Below are 19,542 nucleotides of genomic sequence, written 5' to 3' on the forward strand. Positions count from 1 at the left end.
AGGGTTTCCATCCATCCAGATTTGATGGATCGGATGTCAGTGGACATGTCTCCGCTGACATCCGACGCCCCATAGGGATGCATGGGGGGACCGTTCAGATTCGCTAAAAAAAAAAAAAACGTACAGGCAGATCTGAACGGTCCACCTGTGTGAAAGGGGCCTAAGACCTGGAATTAGCAGGTACAATTGAGTAATGCACTCAACCACCATGGCCTGTATGCAAGCTCACCACGCAAGACTCCATTGCTGAACAAAAAGCATGTTGAAGCTCATTTAAAGTTTGCTGCACAATATTTAGACAAGCCTGTGAAATACTGAAAATAGTCTGCTCAGATGGGACCAAAATTGATCCCTTTGGATGCCATAGTACATGTTTGGGAGGTCACATCACCCCAAAACCACCCCCCATACCAACAGTGAACTTTGGAGGTGAGAACATCATGGTGTGGGTGGGGCTGATTTTCAGTAAAAGCAAACTTCATGTCATTGAAATAAGGATGCATGGAAAAATGTACCAAGACATTATTGATATAAATCTGCCGCCATCTACCAGGATGATGAAAATGAAACAAGGGTGGACATTTCAGCAAGACAAGGATCCCAAACACAGAGCCAAGGAAACTCTCCATTGGTTTCATTAAAGGAAAAAAAAGCTGCTAGAATGGCCCAGCCAACCACCTGACATTAATCCAATAGAAAATCTATGGAAAGAACTAAAGTTCAGAGTTCATAGAAGAGGCCCACGGAACCTTCAAGATTTGAAGACTGTGTGGAAGAATGGACCGAAAAACACACCTGAGCAACGCATGTGACTAGTTTCCCCATACAGGAGGCGTCTAGAAGCTGTCATTACCAACAAAGGATTTTGTACCAAGTATTAAATACATTGCAGTTGCATGGTGGGCGTGCATACAGGCCATGGCGATTGAGTGCATTACTTTATTGTTTTCTAATTCCAGGTTTTGCTGAAGCTCTCCACAAGTTGTCCTTGGCTCTGGGACAACTCTTCTGATAATTTCACTCCTCTGTCAGAAATCTTGTGAGGAGCACCTGGTCGTGGCCGGCTTATAGTGAAATGATGTTCTTTCCACTTCGGGATTATGGCCCCAACAGTGCTCACTGGAACATTCAGAAGGATAGCAATCCTTCTGTAGCCAATGCCATCAGTATGTTTTGCAATAGAGTCGCAAACGTCTTGAGAGCTCTTTGCTTTTACTCATCATGAGATGTTCCTTTTGGGACACCTTGGTAATGAGACACCTTTTTAGAGGCCATCAGTGGAGACTGAATCAGCTGATATTAATTTGCACTGATAAGTGGCAGGATGGCTTTCTAATTACTCCGATTCCAGCTGGGGTGTCTTGGCTTTCCATGCCTGTTTGCACCTCTCTTTCTTCATGTGTTCAATACCTTTTTCCCCTGTGTCATTCCATATTATTGTGAAAGAAAATAGGTGCGCAGTCCTGAAGTGATGAGAAGTGAAGTGAAAGCAGCACTGAAATTTGAATTAAACGTGAGAGGATGGCAATATAGGAAACATTACCAAAGTGCGCTAACAAATAATGAACCAAGTGTTCAAAGGTACATGGATAGTATCCGGATTTATACCAAAATCATATGCATTCAGTCCAAAACAAAAGTGCAAAAACTGTGAAAAAGTCTTTCTTTTCAAATTGGAGTGAAGGTAAGGGAGTGTTGGGAGGTGGGTGGGGCCTCGTCCCAAAAAATTATCCAAAGTGATTCTCAGTGGCCTGATATACACATATGGACACCCAGTGTTAGGAGTGGACTCTTACCACAATGTGGAGAGATGTGAGCATGTACTTGGTTGTGTCTAGAAGTCTCCAACTGATCAAGCTGGCAGGGATGGCTCTCGGAATGGACCGGAACAATCAGCTGCTTCCGAAGTGGGGAGAGATCTGTAGGCTTCCAAGCAGGGGGAGATGCCAAAACAGAGCAACCCAGAGAAAAGAAGAGGACTATAGTGCATTACCTTCGACTTTAATGATAAAACGAATGAGGGTACACTTACACATTCCGGACGAACAAACAGCAAATACAGGGCGGTCGCGGGTGTCTGCAGTACAAACCGGGACCTATGACAGCACGGCTGGCTCCCCCCGACGCGTTTCCACTAACAAGTCGGCTTCTGGGATTGGAGCTCCAATCCCAGAAGCCGACTTGTTAGTGGAAACGCGTCGGGGGGAGCCAGCCGTGCTGTCATAGGTCCCGGTTTGTACTGCAGACACCCGCGACCGCCCTGTATTTGCTGTTTGTTCGTCCGGAATGTGTAAGTGTACCCTCATTCGTTTTATCATTAAAGTCGAAGGTAATGCACTATAGTCCTCTTCTTTTCTCTGGGTTGCTCTGTTTTGGCATCTCCCCCTGCTTGGAAGCCTACAGATCTCTCCCCACTTCGGAAGCAGCTGATTGTTCCGGTCCATTCCGAGAGCCATCCCTGCCAGCTTGATCAGTTGGAGACTTCTAGACACAACCAAGTACATGCTCACATCTCTCCACATTGTGGTAAGAGTCCACTCCTAACACTGGGTGTCCATATGTGTATATCAGGCCACTGAGAATCACTTTGGATCATTTTTTGGGACGAGGCCCCACCCACCTCCCAACACTCCCTTACCTTCACTCCAATTTGAAAAGAAAGACTTTTTCACAGTTTTTGCACTTTTGTTTTGGACTGAATGCATATGATTTTGGTATAAATCCGGATACTATCCATGTACCTTTGAACACTTGGTTCATTATTTGTTAGCGCACTTTGGTAATGTTTCCTATATTGCCATCCTCTCACATTCCATATTATTACACATAACTTCCATTTCTGACCGTATTTGTTTTGGTGTCTTTGTATGTATGGATTGCAGGGATTGTGACCGACATGTGGTGAAAATTTAATGTCAATATTCCCTTTAGAAATATATTTACCTAGAAAAATGGTGACGCGTTCAATGCTTATTTTACCCGCTGTAGGTTGTAAAGGGGTGAAAGAATACGATAGTGATAATCAAATCAACAAATATTACCATTTTGGAGTGAGATTCCGAAAAATCTTTAATCCAAAGAGAGGTCCCTGCAGATCTCCAGCTCCGAACTCCACCTTAAAAACAAAAGAAAATAAAACCCACATAAAATATAGGACTTCATTTCTCTTTATAATATAGAAGTTATGGCTGAATGCACGGGGGTTCCTAGCAGGGGGGTATCTATACGACCTGGGGGTATGAGAACCGAATGATTGGGGGGGGAATGTGAAATCTGAGGAGTAAATTTTGAAAAAACGTTACACACCTTGTTTGAAGTATCTCTTGTTCAGTAGAAATCTTACTCCTCCGATGCTCCCCCCCACCCCCTGCAATGTTCTGGTCCATCAGAGGTCACAGGTATTCAAAGATGTCCGACTCGGATCACCCTTTACGCCCAGCTCCTCCATTCATAGAAGCTGTAACTACAGTTTCTATGAATGAAATGTGCTCTATAAATGGAGGACAGGAGGATGACTGAAATGTCTGTTCCCTCCATTCACAGATATTGTTTCAATCAGAGGAAATCAGAGGAAGCTTTGTATTTATTCATAGAATACAAAGCTTACTGTGAATGGCTGAGCGGCACTTAAAGTGATTGTAAAGTCTCGTTTAATAAAAAACAAAAATAAACATGTTATACGTACCTCCTGTTGTGCAGTTGGGTCCAGATCCTCCTCTTCTCGGGTCCCTCTCCTGTGCTCCAAGCCACCCCCCCCTCCTGTTGCTATGGGGGCACCAGAACCAAGTCTCAGCTCCCTTTGTCCATTCAGACATAGAGCCGTGACCCGCCCCCCCTTCCTGATTGGCTGACTGACTGACAGCAGTGGGAGCCAGTCACGCCACACTGCTGTCTTTGCCAATGAGAAGGGGAGTCCCGGGAAGCTGACACACTCCTGGAACATCGCTGGATAAGGATGGGCTCAGGCAAGTATTTTTTGGGGGGGCTGCTGCACCTTTACAATGCCTTAAAAACGATTTTGTTCTGGGTGCGAAACGGAAGCAAGCACACCTGTAACTGCAGTAAACAGCTTGTTATGCTGGCCATACACTAGCCCAGTGATGGAGAACCTTGGCACCCCAGGTGTTTTGGAACTACATTTCCCATGATGCTCAAGTACACTGCAGAGTGCATGAGCATCATGGGAAATGTAGTTCCAAAACATCTGGGGTGCCAAGGTTCACCATCACTGCACTAGCCGAAAGATCTTTCAAAAATCTGTCATTTGGTCCGATTGTTCGTTTTTTCCTCCAGTTAATGGGCACAAATAGAAAATCGCTTTTAACTTTTCAGAGCCGAAAAATCGAAGGAACAGTTTTGAAAATCCGCCGACCAACGATAAACGAATGATAAATTGAAAGGTTAATGTGTTTCTCGGCCGACCTGTCTGCACCCGGCATAGGTGACAAACTGAACAAAAAACAGATTTGTTTTTGTCCATCGAATGATTCATCATTCAAAATCCGCTCATTACATGATGGCACGATCGTCTGCACTCACGGCCGATTTTTCGTTATTCGAAAATGAGTTTGCCCAATATTTCGGCTACTGTATGGCCAGCTTTAGACCCCTTTCACACAGGCGGACCATTCAGATCCGCCTGTCAGTTTTTCAGGCAGATCTGAACGGTCCCCCAATGCACCCCTATGGGGCATCGGATGTCAGCGGAGACATGTCCACTGACATCCGATCTGATCCGATCCGTCAAATCTGGATGAATGGAAACCCTATTTTCTATCCGTCCAGCGAATCAGGTGAGAGCAGACAGACAGTCCGTTCTCATCCGATTCCCCCATAGAGAACAGCGGGGACCTGACCGCTCCATCTCCGCACACAGAGCGGAGACAGAGCCGCCATCTGACTGCTCAGCGGGGGATCGGCGGATCGAAAAACAGAGTCCGCCGACGGACTCCCATGTGTGAAAGGGGCCTTAGGGCCAGTCTGGCCCGAACAAACTATTCACTCGATCTCCGGAAGATTTACTCCCCTTCATGACCAGGCTATTTTTTGCGACACCGCATTGCGTTACTTTAGCTGACAATTGCGCGGTCCTCCAATGCTGTACCCAAATAAAATGGATGTCCTTTTTTCTCCAACAAATAGAGCTTTTTTTGGGTGGTATTTCATCACCACTGCATTTTTTTTTTTTTGCGCCAAGAACAAAAAAAGTCTGACAATATTGAAAAAAAAAAAAAAGCAGCACAATATGTTTTATTTTCTGCTATATCCAAAAAAATAATAAAATAAAAATAAAATAAAAATCTAAATTTCTTTCCAATATGTATTCTGCTACATATTTCTAGTAAAAAAAAAAAAAAAAAAAAAATTCCCAGTAAGTGTATATTGATTGGTTTGCGCAAAAGTTATATGGTCTACAAACTATGGCCGGGGTCCTCAATAGGCGGACTCCGGGCCGCCTCCGGACCCACACGGACTTAAATCTGGACAGCCGGAGAGGATGTCCTACAAAGTCCTGCCTCCTGGGCCGGCTCTTACCTATGATAGACAGAACACTGGTGACGTCTATCATAGGAGCCGGTGTCCAGGAGGCGGGACTTTGTAGGACATCCTCTCCGCTGGGTAAGCAGAAGAACTCGGCTTTTTGTAATCATGCAGTGCTGCCAGTGTAAGACACAGCCACTCCGATCCTCTCCATTCTGCCCCCCCCCCGCTGATGACTTGACTTTTTATAATCATGCGGTGCTCTAATCTGCAATTTTCTTATTCAACGTTCCTTTAGATTTTTTTGCTTTTTGGTATATAATATTCCCAATAAAAAAAAAAAAAAAATGTTTTCATCAATTTAGGCCAGTATGTATTCTGATACATAAAAAAAAATCCTAAGTGTATATTGATTGGTTATAGCATCTACAAACTATGGGATACATGTATGGACTTTTTTTTTTTTTTAATGTTTTTCCAATTAATGGCAGCGATCAGCAATATTTAGCGTGACTGCGACATTGCGGTGGACAAATCTGACAGTGACACTTTTTGGAGAACCAGTGACACCAATACAGTGAAAAGTGCTAAAAAAAATATGTACTGTTACTGTATAAAGGGGTTAAAACTAGGGGTGATAAAGGGGTTTAGGTGAACTTCCAGGGAGTGCTTTCTAACTGTGGGGGGAGTGGATTTACTAAAGGAAAAACAGAGATTCATGTTTTAGCTTAGCTGAAACACAAGATCGTTCTTTTCCTCCATGACGATCTGCTTAGTTTACATAGGCAGACCACTGTTCTGTCATTCCGCCGAACGATCGGCAGGTCCCGGCAGTCATCGCAGCCGCCAGACCCCGGCTGTGACCAATCACAGGAGAGGCGTTCCAGCGTTGCGCATGCCCCCCCCCAAAACCCCTGCACAGAATCACGTACATGTATGTGATTTTGCGCAGACGGGCCACTCTGCCGCAGTATATATGCGGTGGTCAGTCCGGAAGTGGTTAAGAAAAAAAGCCTTCTGTGTGCCTCAGCCCCGCTAACACTTACCTGAGGTCCCTCTCTGTCCAGTGATGTCCACAAGTGTGTCAGCCATCCGAGATTCTCCCTGCTGATTGGCTGACACACAGCAGCGGCAGCCATTGGCTGCATCTGCTGTCAAAGTGAGCTAGCCAATCAGGAGAGAGGGGGAGCAGGGCCGGGTCGGGGCTCAGTGTCTGAATGGACACAGGGAGCTGTGACTCGGCTTGGGTGCCCCCATAGCAAGCTGCTTGCTGTGGGGGCACTGAACAGGAGGGAGGGGCCAGGAGCAGAGAAGAGGGACCCGAGGAGGATCCGGGCTGCTCTGTGCAAAACCAACTGCACAGAGGAGGGAAATATAACATGTTTGTTTTTTTGTTTTTGTTTTTTTAGGACAAAAAACGCTTCACTTCAAGCCAATTTCTGAAACATGATGTTTACAAGTTAAAATCAGTATTTTTAGCTAGAAAATTACTTAGAACCTCCAATTATATATATATATATATATATATATATATATATATATATATATATATATATATATAGCAAAGACTCTGGAGAATAAAATGGGGGTCATTGCAATATATTTTGTCACGCGGTATTTGTGCAGCGGTCATTAAAACACAATTTTTTGGGAAAAAATACATTTAACTGCATTTAAAAAAAACGAAACAGTAAAGTTAGCCCATTTTTTTGTATTATGTGAAAGATGATGCCACTCCGAGTAAATAGATACCTAACACGTTAAGGTTTAAAATTGCGCACGCTCGTGGAATGGTGACAAACTACAGTACTTAAAAATCCCCATAGACAACGCTTTAAAAAATTTTAACAGTTACCAGTTTAGAGTTACAGAGGAAGTATTTTTTAGAATTATTGCTCTCGCTCTGGCTATCCCGGCGATACCTCACCTGTGTGGTTTGAACACCGTTTTCATTTGCGGGCGCAACTTACGTATGCGTTTTCTTTCGTGCACGGGATCACGGTGACCGAGGCGCTTTCAAAATTGTATTTTTTTTCTCCAAAATTTAATTTAATTTTTAGCACGGGTTTAAAAAAATAAAATAAAACCTGATCACTTTTATTGCTGTCACAAGCAACGTAAACATCCCTTGTGACAGTAATAGGCAGTGACAGGTACTCTTTATGGAGGGATCGGGGGTCTAAAAGAACCCAAACCCTTCCTCTGCACCTCAAAGTATTCAAAATGCCGAAATCTGCATTTTTGAATAAAGACAGTTTTTTAAATTCGGCACCGTTAGCCGCCGAGTAAACCAGAAATGGTGTCATGACGTCGCTTCCAGGGTAATACATCGGAGACCTGATAAAAGCTGAATTCGGCATTGTTCAGGACTCCCACCAGCTAGCAGACGTGCCGGCTGGTTGCTCGGATCTCCTGGTGGGACAGGAGACCTAGGCAGAGACGCGGAAGACAGCGGGAGGGGGGGGGGGGTCCCCCTCTTGCTCGCTGGGATAACGGCTGCGCGGCTCCCGAGCTGCATCAGCTGTTATCTTCTGAAAGCCAACCGCCGGCTCTAAATAACGATACCGGGGTGATGCCTGCAGCTGCAGATCATCCCGCTACAACCACTTCCCTCAGCCCACATATAGGTACGTCGATTCACGGAAAGTGGTTAACTGTGCCTAACCAGTGTTTTTGTGACGTGTGTGCTGCTTTTACTCAGGGAAGTGACTGATTTTATTCCCTGCTTTGCAAGGAGATAAAATTTATTTCCTCCCCCTGTGAAAAGATAACTCTTCGTTTTGTCTCTGCCCAACGATCGTCAGATGCTGACGGACATCCAGTGCCTGGCACCCCTATAGCGCTCGCCCCCAGTAGGTGAAAGTGCATAACTATGATTCTGTGCAGGAGAGCCACCCTTCAGCAGTAAATCAATCAATACGTGGTTAAAGGGATATATGGAGTAGCAGTGCAACTACCCATACACCAATGAGCTTCCGGGTGCCCGATCCACAGCCGTTTAACTGAGTACATATGTAGAAAGAAAATCCACACACCGGTAGTTGCGCTTAAAAAATCTTCATCTTCATTCAGGAACCACAGAACACAGCTGATAAGATCAGTTGACACGTTTCAGCCTATAAGGCCTTAGTCATAACCTTCATCAAAATATGACTAAGGCCTTATAGGCTGAAACGCATCAACTAATCTTATCAGCAATTGTGTTCTGTGGTTCCTGAATAAAGATGAAGATTTTTTGCTACTTGGGTGGAGGATGTCTGGGAATTGGATGAGGCTGACTGGAGCGCTGTCTTGGAGACCTGTACACAGGTATCACCAAAACTCTGATAGACTGACCCAGGTGTATATTACCCACAGAGCATAACTTACCCCGGCGCAAATGGCCAGGTTAGATCTTCCACTTGCCCTAGGTGCCTTCTTGTCTCCTGGAACATTTGGTCACCTCCGATGGCACTGCCCTTGGGTCCAGGGTTTCTGGGCACAGGTGGTCCAGTTCCTTCATGACCAGATGGGTTCCCCGATTTACCTGGACCCCAGGGCATGCCTCCTGGGGATTTTCCCCGACAAGAAATTGGATAAAATACACGGTCAGGTTCTTCCAGGAGTCCCTTTTTGTCGCTAGGAAATTGATAGCTCGTATGTGGATTCAATCCCCCCCCCCCCTACTCTTGCTGCCTGGATGGCTAACATTAATGCCACTCTTCCCTACAATAAAGTTATATATAAAGGGGTTGCCCGAAACGATATCACAAGATATGGGATAGATGGCTGAAGGCTTCGGTTACATGCACGCCCTGAGTGTAATCTCCTCTGGATGGGCCTATCGACATCTCGCTTAATGCCTGTATTTTTCGCATGCCTGTTAACTCTACGTGCCGGCTGGTGCCACCCACTGTGCCCACTTATATGTCTTTAACATCTCTAGGTGCCTTAGATGGGTTATTTATCCTACCACATCTGCAATGTCCATCTTGTTTTTCTGCTCTGACCACTGTACTAACGGTTATTCTTTTAATGTAACGTACATGACTCAATAAAAGTTGCTCGTTTCAAAAGAAAAGCTAAAGATTTTTTAAGAGAAACTATCGATGTGCGGATCATCTTTCTACATATATGGAGTTAGGCTTTAAAGTTCAGCTTCTGGTCTCTTTTTTGCAGTTTAGTTTAAAATAGGTGGTAGGGAAAAACTGGAAAACATGCAAACAGGAGCATACAGCTCCACCTGGTGGCTGGATATACAAATACATAATAATCATATGCCAGATTTCATATTTTTAGTGAACTAAAAATTACATTTTTTTGTCTATACAAAAAAGAAATTATGTACAAAACCACTAAAACATTCCCTTTAATAGCTGCCATGGCGTAGAAGTTTTTTGCATTCGCAGTTTGAGTCACTTATTGCAAAAGCAGCACACTGACACAAATAAACAGATGAATTATGTACATGATAAACGACATATCATATGCTGAAATATGCACATCTATTAACCCAGCACAGAAAACACCAAGTGTCTTTGCTTTGTTTGCATCCTTATTTGAATAGACTCAACAAAATATACATAAGCCAACCGCTGCTGGGAGCAAACGCGGAGGAAAGGCACGGCCTTCATAATAAGGCTCATCCAAATTTAGAACCCGCGGTAGGATTTTATTCCTTGGCATAACAGGATTTAACAAAAACTAGAAATTCCCTAAATAGGACGAGATATAGCGTCTTCCTCCTTAAAGGGCCAGTCACCCTTTCAAAACTCTTGTTAATTTCAAGGGAATGCAAACCCTGACCACAAACTTCTCTTATTGGGTCTCTTTTGGTCAGTTAAATATCCCATTGAAGGTGTTTTTGTTATAACTGAGAAGTTTAAACAGAATATCGGTTGATTGATCTTCATGGAAACTTTGTGAGCGGTAGCTTCCTGTGCTCCCTATTAATACTTACAATGGGCTCTAAGGACTACAGAATCACACCCATCGAGTATATAGACAATAGGATAGGGGTGGGGTTCCATGGCCCTATCTGGATTCTTATGTCCTGATGCAGAAGGGCACGTGAGTGTGGTCATTCTAGGACAGGAAGTGTGTTACTGGCAGACTCACCGGGGGAGAGTGGAAGTAGAAAATGCCCCAGTATCAGTATCAGTGGGAGCAAACATTGACTGAGGATTGGTGGTAAGCGGAAGTAAAACAATTACATATTGGCAGGAGCAATTGTGCCCCACCGTTGCCCGCGCTTGTGCCTCACCGTTGCCGCCGCTTGTGCCCCATCGTTGCCACCGCTTGTGCCCCACCGTTGCCGGCAGGAGCACTTGTGCCCCACCGAGATTTTAGCCCTATTGAATACCTCTTAGTGTACGCCAGATGTAACAAGTTACTATAAGACTATAAAGCCTCATTCACATAGGAGCTGAGGCCCGTACACCGTGAGTGTGCCCTATGTTTATGCGGCTGGAACTGGAACCGCTAGGTGATGCATGCAGGAAGCCCATGTTAGTCTATGGCAGGGGTGTCCAACTTAATTTCATCGAGGGCCGCATCGGCATTATGATTTCACTCAAAAGGGCCGGTTGTATCTGTAAGACTATGTATGCAGAGTTCGGGAGTGTGCTACATACAGAGTGCAGGGTTCAGGAGTACGCTCTGTACAGACTGCAGAGTTAAGCAATGTACTGTGTATAGACTGCAGAGTTAAGCAATGTACTGTGTATAGACTGCAGAGTTAAGCAGTGTACTGTGTATAGACTGCAGAGTTAAGCAGTGTACTGTGTTCAGACTGCAGAGTTAAGCAGTGTACTGTGTTCAGACTGCAGAGTTAAGCAGTGTACTGTGTACAGACTGCAGAGTTAAGCAGTGTACTGTGTACAGACTGCAGAGTTAAGCAGTGTACTGTGTACAGACTGCAGAGTTAAGCAGTGTACTGTGTACAGACTGCAGAGTTAAGCAGTGTACTGTGTACAGACTGCAGAGTTAAGCAGTGTACTGTGTACAGACTGCAGAGTTAAGCAGTGTACTGTGTACAGACTGCAGAGTTAAGCAGTGTACCGTGTACAGACTGCAGAGTTAAGCAGTGTACCGTGTACAGACTGCAGAGTTAAGCAGTGTACCGTGTACAGACTGCAGAGTTAAGCAGTGTACTGTGTACAGACTGCAGAGTTAAGCAGTGTACTGTGTACAGACTGCAGAGTTAAGCAGTGTACTGTGTACAGACTGCAGAGTTAAGCAGTGTACTGTGTACTTGCAGGGAGATTATTGGTTGTCATCTGTCCCCGCCATGAGTGCGTGTAGGGCAGGCAGGTATATGTGAGAGCCACGAGCCGCCAAGAGGAAATATGTCCTTATAAACACAGAAGGCTTCTGTGTTTACAAGTGACAGTGGTGAGCAGAGGACAAGAGCCAAAGGTGGTGAAATGGAGTTCCACCTCTTTCTGGCTAAAAAAAAAAAAAAAAAGCCCCAAGGGCCTCATGAAATGGCCTGGAGGGCCAGATTCAGTCCTCGGGCCTTGTGTTTGACACATGTGGTCTATGGAGACACAGCCACTTGTCTTGATTTGACAGATGTACAGGTGAAGGGGAGTGGTCCCAAATTCTGACAGATGCAAACCTGTCAAATGAGGACTAGTCTGTGCAGCCGCTGCATCCCTACAGACTTACATGGGCCGTCTGCATGCAGCACCTGGAAGCTTCAGTCGCAAAAATAAATGGCCCATTCATGGTGTATGGGCCGCATGCTTGTGTGAATGAGGCCTGAGCCTATCTGAGCAGAGCGCTCACGTGTCACGTTTTTACTCTTGTTTTGTATGAAGTTTTTAATCTGAAACTCTATTTGAGCTCCTCAAAGTATTGGTGTCTTATGAATAAAGGATAATAAATATTCTATGATTGTTTTGAGGTATTCATTTGCAGCCCTTTATTATGTGATGTATGGTGCTGTGCAGAACGCAGGCATTTTATAAAAAGAATAATAAAAAATAATAAGTGAAACAGCTACAATCACTATTCAGAAATCGCTCTATAAAATGTCTCATTTCTGTATGACATCAAGGCTTTAGCTTTTTATTTACACTTAAAGCCCAACTTCAAACTTTAAATCCTGTTTTGATTCTGAAAGAAAGCAGAGTCGGGCTGAGCGCTGCTTAGCCATTTACAGAAGGCTTTGTATTTTCTGAGGTGGAGAGGCAGGCGCAAGACACTATGATCCCCACCTCAGCCAATCACTAAAAACCTTGCCGTTAAAATTCATTAAAATACAAAGCTTCCTGTGAATGGATGAGCAGCGGTCAGCCAGAATGGAGCATTTGTATGCAAACCACACCTTAGGTAACGTCCACATTTGGTACTGAGCCTCTATGATTGAAAAATAATTGCAATTCAATGCTTTAAATAGGCAAGCCAAGTAGAGTGAGACTCTTCCATCAGTGGTCTCCAAACTGCGGCCCTATGCTTGCCTATATCCGGCCCTTCGGGCACTACTCTTCTCACTGACACCAACGATGGGGCGCTATTCCTCCCACTGACATCAACGATGGGGCGCTATTCATTCCACTGACACCAACCTCGATGGGGCACTACTCCTCCCACTGACACCAATGATGGGGCTCTACTCCTCCCACTGACACAAATGATGGGGCTCTACTCCTCCCACTGACACCAATGATGGGGCTCTACTCCTCCCACTGACACCAATGATGGGGCTCTACTCCTCCCACTGACTCCAACGACAGGGCACTATTCCTTACACTGACACCAACCTCCATGGGGCACTTTTCCTCCCACTGACACCAACCTCGATGGGGCACTTTTCCTCCCACTGACACCAACCTCGATGGGGCACTATTCCTTCCACTGACACCAATGATGGGGCACTATTCCTTCCACTGACACCAATGATGGGGCACTATTCCTTCCACCGACACCAATGATGGGGCACTAATCCTTCCACTGACACCAATGATAGGACGGTATTTCTTCGCCCGACATCATTGAAGGGTCACTATATCTTCCACTGACACCATTGGTGGGGCACTATCCCACCCACTGACACCAATGATGGGGCACTATTCCTTCCGCTGACACCAACGATAGGGGAGAAACGTCCTCCCAGTGACATTAACAATGGGGCACTATTTCCTCCCACTGACACCAATGATGGGGCACTATTCCTCCCACTGACACCAATGATGGGGCACTATTCCTCCCAATGACACCAATGATGGGGCACTATTCCTCCCAATGACACCAACCTCGATGGGGCACTATTCCTTCCACTGACACCAACCTCCATGGGGCACTTTTCCTCCCACTGACACCAACCTTGATGGGGCACTATTCTTTCCACTGACACCAACGATGGGGCACTATTCTTTCCACTGACACCAACGATGGGGCACTATTCCTTCCACCGACACAATAGATGGGGCACTATTCCTCCCACTGATACCAAGGATAGGGCACTATTCCTTCCCCCGACACCATTGATGGGGCACTATTCCTTCCACCAACACCAATGATGGGGCAGTATTTCTTCCCCCGACATCATTGAAGGGGCACTATTCCTTCCACTGACACCATTGGTGGGGCACTAATCCTCCCACTGACACCAATGATGGAGCACTATTCTTCCCACTGACACCGATAGGGGAAAAACGTCCTCCCACTGACATTAACAATGGGGCACTTTTCATTCCACTGACACCAACAGGGCACTATTCCTCCCACTGACACCAATGACGGGGCGCTACTCCCCTCACTGACACTTATGATGGGACGCTTTCTCTCTTTCTCTTACTGACACCAACGATAGGGCACTATCCCTCCCACTAACACAAATGATGGGGCATTATTACCAAAGTCAGGACATTTTCTACCCCCCCCCCCCCCCCCACTGGCCACAGTCAGGCCCCTCTAAAATCTGAAGGACAGTAAACTGGTCCTTTGTTATAAAGTCTAGCTGTAGATCAGGGGGTCTCCAAACTGCAGCCCAAAGGCCCTTCGCTAGCTTTTATCCAGCCCTTAGGGTACTATTCCTCCCACTGATATGAGACACTACTCCCCCTATGGGCACCAACAAGGGGGCACTATTTTTTTCACTGGTACCAATGATGGGATACTATTCCTCTTCCTACTGACCACCAAACCCAAGGCCACATTTATTCTCACTGATGCTGGGCTTGGGACATTTTCTGCCCCCGTTGGCCACAATCCAGCCCTCCTAAAGTCTGAAAGACAATAAACCAGCCCTTTGTTTGAAAAGTTTGGAGATCCCTGCTCTAGATGATGGTGGAGGTCCTCCAGCCAAGAAGTGGGGCAGGTTCTAACTAATGCACAATATGAGAAGCTCACAATGTGCAGTTTAAGCAGAGCAAGGAGACAGAAGCCTGTACAATTTTTGCAAGACTGAAAGAGTTCTGCTTTAACCTCCCCGTCTAATCAGAAAGTCTGCAAAAAGGCCGATGCCCACACATCCAAGGGTGACCTCTCCTGTTCCTCCTACAGATCCCGAGATCGCTCTGTCGAATAAGGCAATCAGTTCAACGTCTGCTGTTTTCATACTGAAATGAGACATCTTGGCTCAGGGCCGCTGCCCCATTCAACCCTTAAATTATAACCGGTCTATCTGATTCAATCTCATCTCTGCAGCTGGCAGAAGTACCTCTGCTTCTCTCCTCTAGGCCTGGGACGCGGGAATAAAACAAGAGAGGTCTCTCCGGAGGAGACCAGGCTGTCTGATAACTGACTCTCCTCTCGGAATCTAATTAAGGGCCTTTTGGATGGATTGCTGCTTTTTTGCATTTCCATTTGGTTACACTCGGCTGTTTCTCAGGTCTCACAGGTGGCCGGGACTGCTCTCCAGAGTCTCATGTTAAGTCATGTCAGCAGTTATGCTTGAGAGCCGCCTTTGAAGTTGGAGAGAGAGGGAGAGAGAATCAAGTCGGCGGTCTCGTTTTTCCGAGAGCGGGTGACTTTCATAGCGGCTCTTCAATGTTAATCTGACATTTTTCAGTCTCAGCACTACCCGCCGCTTGTTAAAGATGCAGTATTTATTTTCCCGATAAAATTTAGACAAGGCCGGGGAAGGGCTACGGAAAACCGAACCGAGACGCTTTTTTTTTTTTTTTTTTGCGCCGCTGTAAAATCTTAAGTGAGATCTATCTCCGTTGTGGGAGGACACAGAAGGATTTTTAAATTACTATGATAGGGAATATTTTATGCGGATTCGCCTTCGGCTACAGCCGGTCTGCGTAATTAGCTGCAAGTGCATTCTCAGGAAACCACAGTTTATACCTGAAGCATTAAAAGGAGGAAATCGACGATTTAAATGAGGAGGCTCGGGTTCCAACTAACAGAGATGGAGACGTTATAATGCAAGACAGGTGACAGGTTATGCTTAGGCCGGCTCTTTATTAAGAAAGAATACCTGTAGAAACTATTTATTTGACCTTCGATGTTTAACCTGTTGCTACACAAATGAAACATAAGAGTGCAATGGCGGCGAACCTTTTACAGCCAGCGTCCCCAAACTACAACACAAAACCAACTTATTTATTTCAAAGTAGCAACACTGCAATTAAACATGAATACCCCAGAGCTGTGTGGGAGTCGCTTCCTCCCCTCCACGCCCACCCCGGACCTGTGTGGGAGCCGCTTTGTCTAGTCCACCCCTGCCACGGACACGTCAACCCTGGCCCCAGAGCCATGTGGGAGCCACTTCGTCTCGTCCACCCCCACCCCGGACACGTCAACCTTGGCCCCAGAGCCGTGTGGGAGCCACTTAGTCTTGTCCACCCCTGCCCCGGACACGTCAACCCTGGCCCCAGAGCCATGTGGGAGCCGCTTTGTCTTGTCCACATCCACCCTGGACACGCACTTCCGGCCCCAGAGCGGTGTGGGAGATGTAGTTCGATAGGGGGTGCACCGCCACTCCCCACTGACAGAAACCCAACGTCCCAACTACTGTGCCCCATCACTCCCCACTGACAGACCCCCAACCCACAAACACCCACCTCCCCCCACTACCAGATCCCACCCCACAGCCCCCCAACTACTGCCCCGCTACTCCCCACTGACAAACACCCAAGGCCCCAACTACTGCCCCAATACTCCCCACTCACAGACCATCACCCTACAAACTAAACCCTGCCCCCACCCTACAAGATCCCACCTCCAACTACTGCCCCACCACTCACCACTGTTAGACCCACCCCCCCACTCCTCACTCACAGAACCCCAGCACTCCCAACTACTGTGTCCCACCACTCCCCACTGACAGACCCTCAACCCACAAACACCCCCCCCTCACTACCAGATCCCAACCAACTACTGCCCCACCACCCCAAATTACTGCCCCCAACTACTGCCCTGCCACTCCCCACCAACAGACTCCTATCGTCCCAGCTACTGTGAACACCCCAGGGATAAGCACTGACCATTCAGCATGCAAGGAGTTAATCCAGCCTGTGACCCCGCTGTCCCTTCCGATGCAGCCTGTGTCTCTATGAGCCAGCCTACGTCCCGCCGATTACTCGGCATGTAAAGGGTTAGTTTATTTTATTGTGTTTGACTGCAGCAGCTCTGCGCTCGGTTTTGCCTAAAACCGGCGCATGCGCAAGTGCTGCAGGGGATACCCTCTTTCGCGGAATACCAATCTTGCTTCTACGCTGGTCAGTGCACTCTTCGTCGTGTGCCCACAGAGCTGGGCCACGTGTGCCTAGGGTTCACCAACGCTTGCCTAGTGTATCAACATTATTAGAAATATAAACCAATGAGAACATACTCACGAAAGCAAATCAGTATTGTACATCTACCCAGGAACCAAAATAGTCTTCCAGAAGAAGCAACTAAAAGATCATCCTAACATGAATCAAAATACCATCCGACACGTTTTGAGGGACATGCGATCTTCAGAGCAAAACCGGTCTGCATGTTGAATCTCCTCTTAAAGTGATACTAAAGCTAAAAATTGTATTTACCTTAATGCATTCCTTGCATTAACCACTTCAACTCCAGAAGACCCTCCCTTCTTCCTGAACAGGCCATTTTTATGCAATACGGCACTGCGTTACTTTAACTGGTAATTGTGCGGTCATGCAGCACTGTAACCAAATAAAATTTGTATAATTTTTTGCCCCATAAATAGAGCTTTTTTGGTAGTATCAATCACCATTGGATTTTTTTATTATACGTTTTACTTTCTGCTATAAAACATTCAAAAAAAAACGTAAGAAAATCAAATTTCTTCATTAGTCCAATACGTATTCTGCTACGTTTTTAAGAAATAAAAAATCCCAATAAGCATATATTGATTGGTTTGCGCAAAAGTTATAGTGTCTAACTATGGGATATATAGTAGAATTTTTTTTAAATTTATTTTTTAATACTAGTAATGGCGACAATCAGTGACTTCTAGTGGGAATACGCTAGTGGGGATATGTTTTTGTTTTTTGCCTTCTTGTCAGAATATATATTTACTGCTCCCCATAATTAATTATTTACCATGGAACAGCGCTGGGTTTACTTCCTGGTGTAATGATCATTCGTCGGATGTTGCTCCTCAGTTAATGATGCCCCTTGCTTCCGCCCTCTTATAAATAGCACTGCGATGCCGTCCACTGACCACGCCCCTGACGACGTCATTGATGACGAAACGCCGTGTCGGGTGGGTATTGGGACGTGTGACGTCATTGCGCCGGAGGACGTAGCGGCCAGCTTTACGGTTTGAAACAACATATACACGCTGAAGCCATCCTGAGTTCTTGTAAGTGCATTACTTGTGTTTAATAAATTTGATTTGATGAAAATTCCTGCACTACGAGTTCTTTTATTATCTTTGGGGCCATCTATTAATCCTTTTCCTCTGGGAGAAACTTGGTTACCCGGTCCACTTCAGTGAGACTATTCAACCTAAGTGAATGTCGGTGGGGGTCCAAAGGAAATCTGGAATCCTAGATGAGCCTGTACCTGAGATATATGCTAGTATAGTTGTTTTAGCCTGACGGTAAGAGGCAGTGTGTTTGCCATTCGATGGTGGTGACACTAATGCCTCGTTTCCACTGAGTGGTACGGTACGGTTCGGTACACATTGCGTTTCCACTGCAAATAGTACCCTTTTCATGATAGGCGTGGTGTAGCTGGTCACAGCAGGAAAGCTGTGATAGAAGATTCTCTGTCAACCAATCAAAGTTCTGCAGAGTGTAGCTCCACCCAGTTGGTACGGGTCTAATGTGCTTGGTACCCCAACGAAAGGGTACCAAAAAGTGGTACGGTACGGAATTAGGGTACCATTCATAATGGAAACGGCATAAATAGCGTACAGTACCGAACCGTACCAGAAAGCTCAGTGGAAACGCGCCATTAGTGGCCTAATTAACTGGACCTTTCATTCAGTGGTGGCGGTATTTTATTGGCGAAATTAACTGGACTTTATATGGACTGCCAAACTGTTTAATTTCCATCTCTCAGCGCTGCACCTCCTTTTTACTATTTTATGTTTATCCTGACATATGTGCAGCAGCCGATATATGATTTTGAATTTATATCGGTGATTTGATTAGGATTGAAGTGAACCAAATGATCTAAGCGCAGCTTTTTTTGTTTTAGTTATAGTGAGACTACGATATTGTGGCAAACAGTCTGACACTAACCAACACTTTGTGGGAACCAGTGACACCAATACAGTAATCAATGATATTCTACAAGGTCACTGTACTAAGGACACTGGCTGGGAAGAGGTAAAACATCTAGGAGCGATCAAAGGGTTAAATGTGTGCCTAGCCAGTGTTTTACTGTACTGTGTGCGCCGTTTTTACTCAGGGAAGTGATGGATTTTATTCCCTGCTTTGCAGAGACAAAAAAATCCATCCCTTTCCTCCCCTGTCAGAACGCAGCTCTGCCTTGTTTACATAGGCAGAGCTCCGTTCGGTTTCTCTGCCCAACAATCAGCGGGTGCGGGCAGACATTCGGTGCCTGATCAGCTTCTAGTGTAGGTAATTATAGCAGAAGGGGCGCGCTCTCTAAGCGGAAATATATATATATATATATATATATATATATATATATATATATATATAT

General features: G+C 45.7%; 1 protein-coding gene across 1 annotated transcript in view; it reads right to left on the bottom strand.

Annotated features, from left to right (window-relative positions):
- DNAJC11 (DnaJ heat shock protein family (Hsp40) member C11) overlaps positions 1-19,542 on the bottom strand; it is a 280,622-nt gene that overhangs the window by 79,911 nt on the left and 181,169 nt on the right. Inside the window, exon 7 of the mRNA XM_082273316.1 lies at positions 3,042-3,115. Coding sequence (XP_082129442.1) covers positions 3,042-3,115 — 74 coding nt within the window. The remainder of the gene's footprint in view (positions 1-3,041; positions 3,116-19,542) is intronic.

This window comes from Pelophylax lessonae (assembly GCF_965119305.1).
Source record: "Pelophylax lessonae genome assembly, chromosome: 12".
In the NCBI taxonomy this organism is placed as follows: domain Eukaryota; kingdom Metazoa; phylum Chordata; class Amphibia; order Anura; family Ranidae; genus Pelophylax; species Pelophylax lessonae.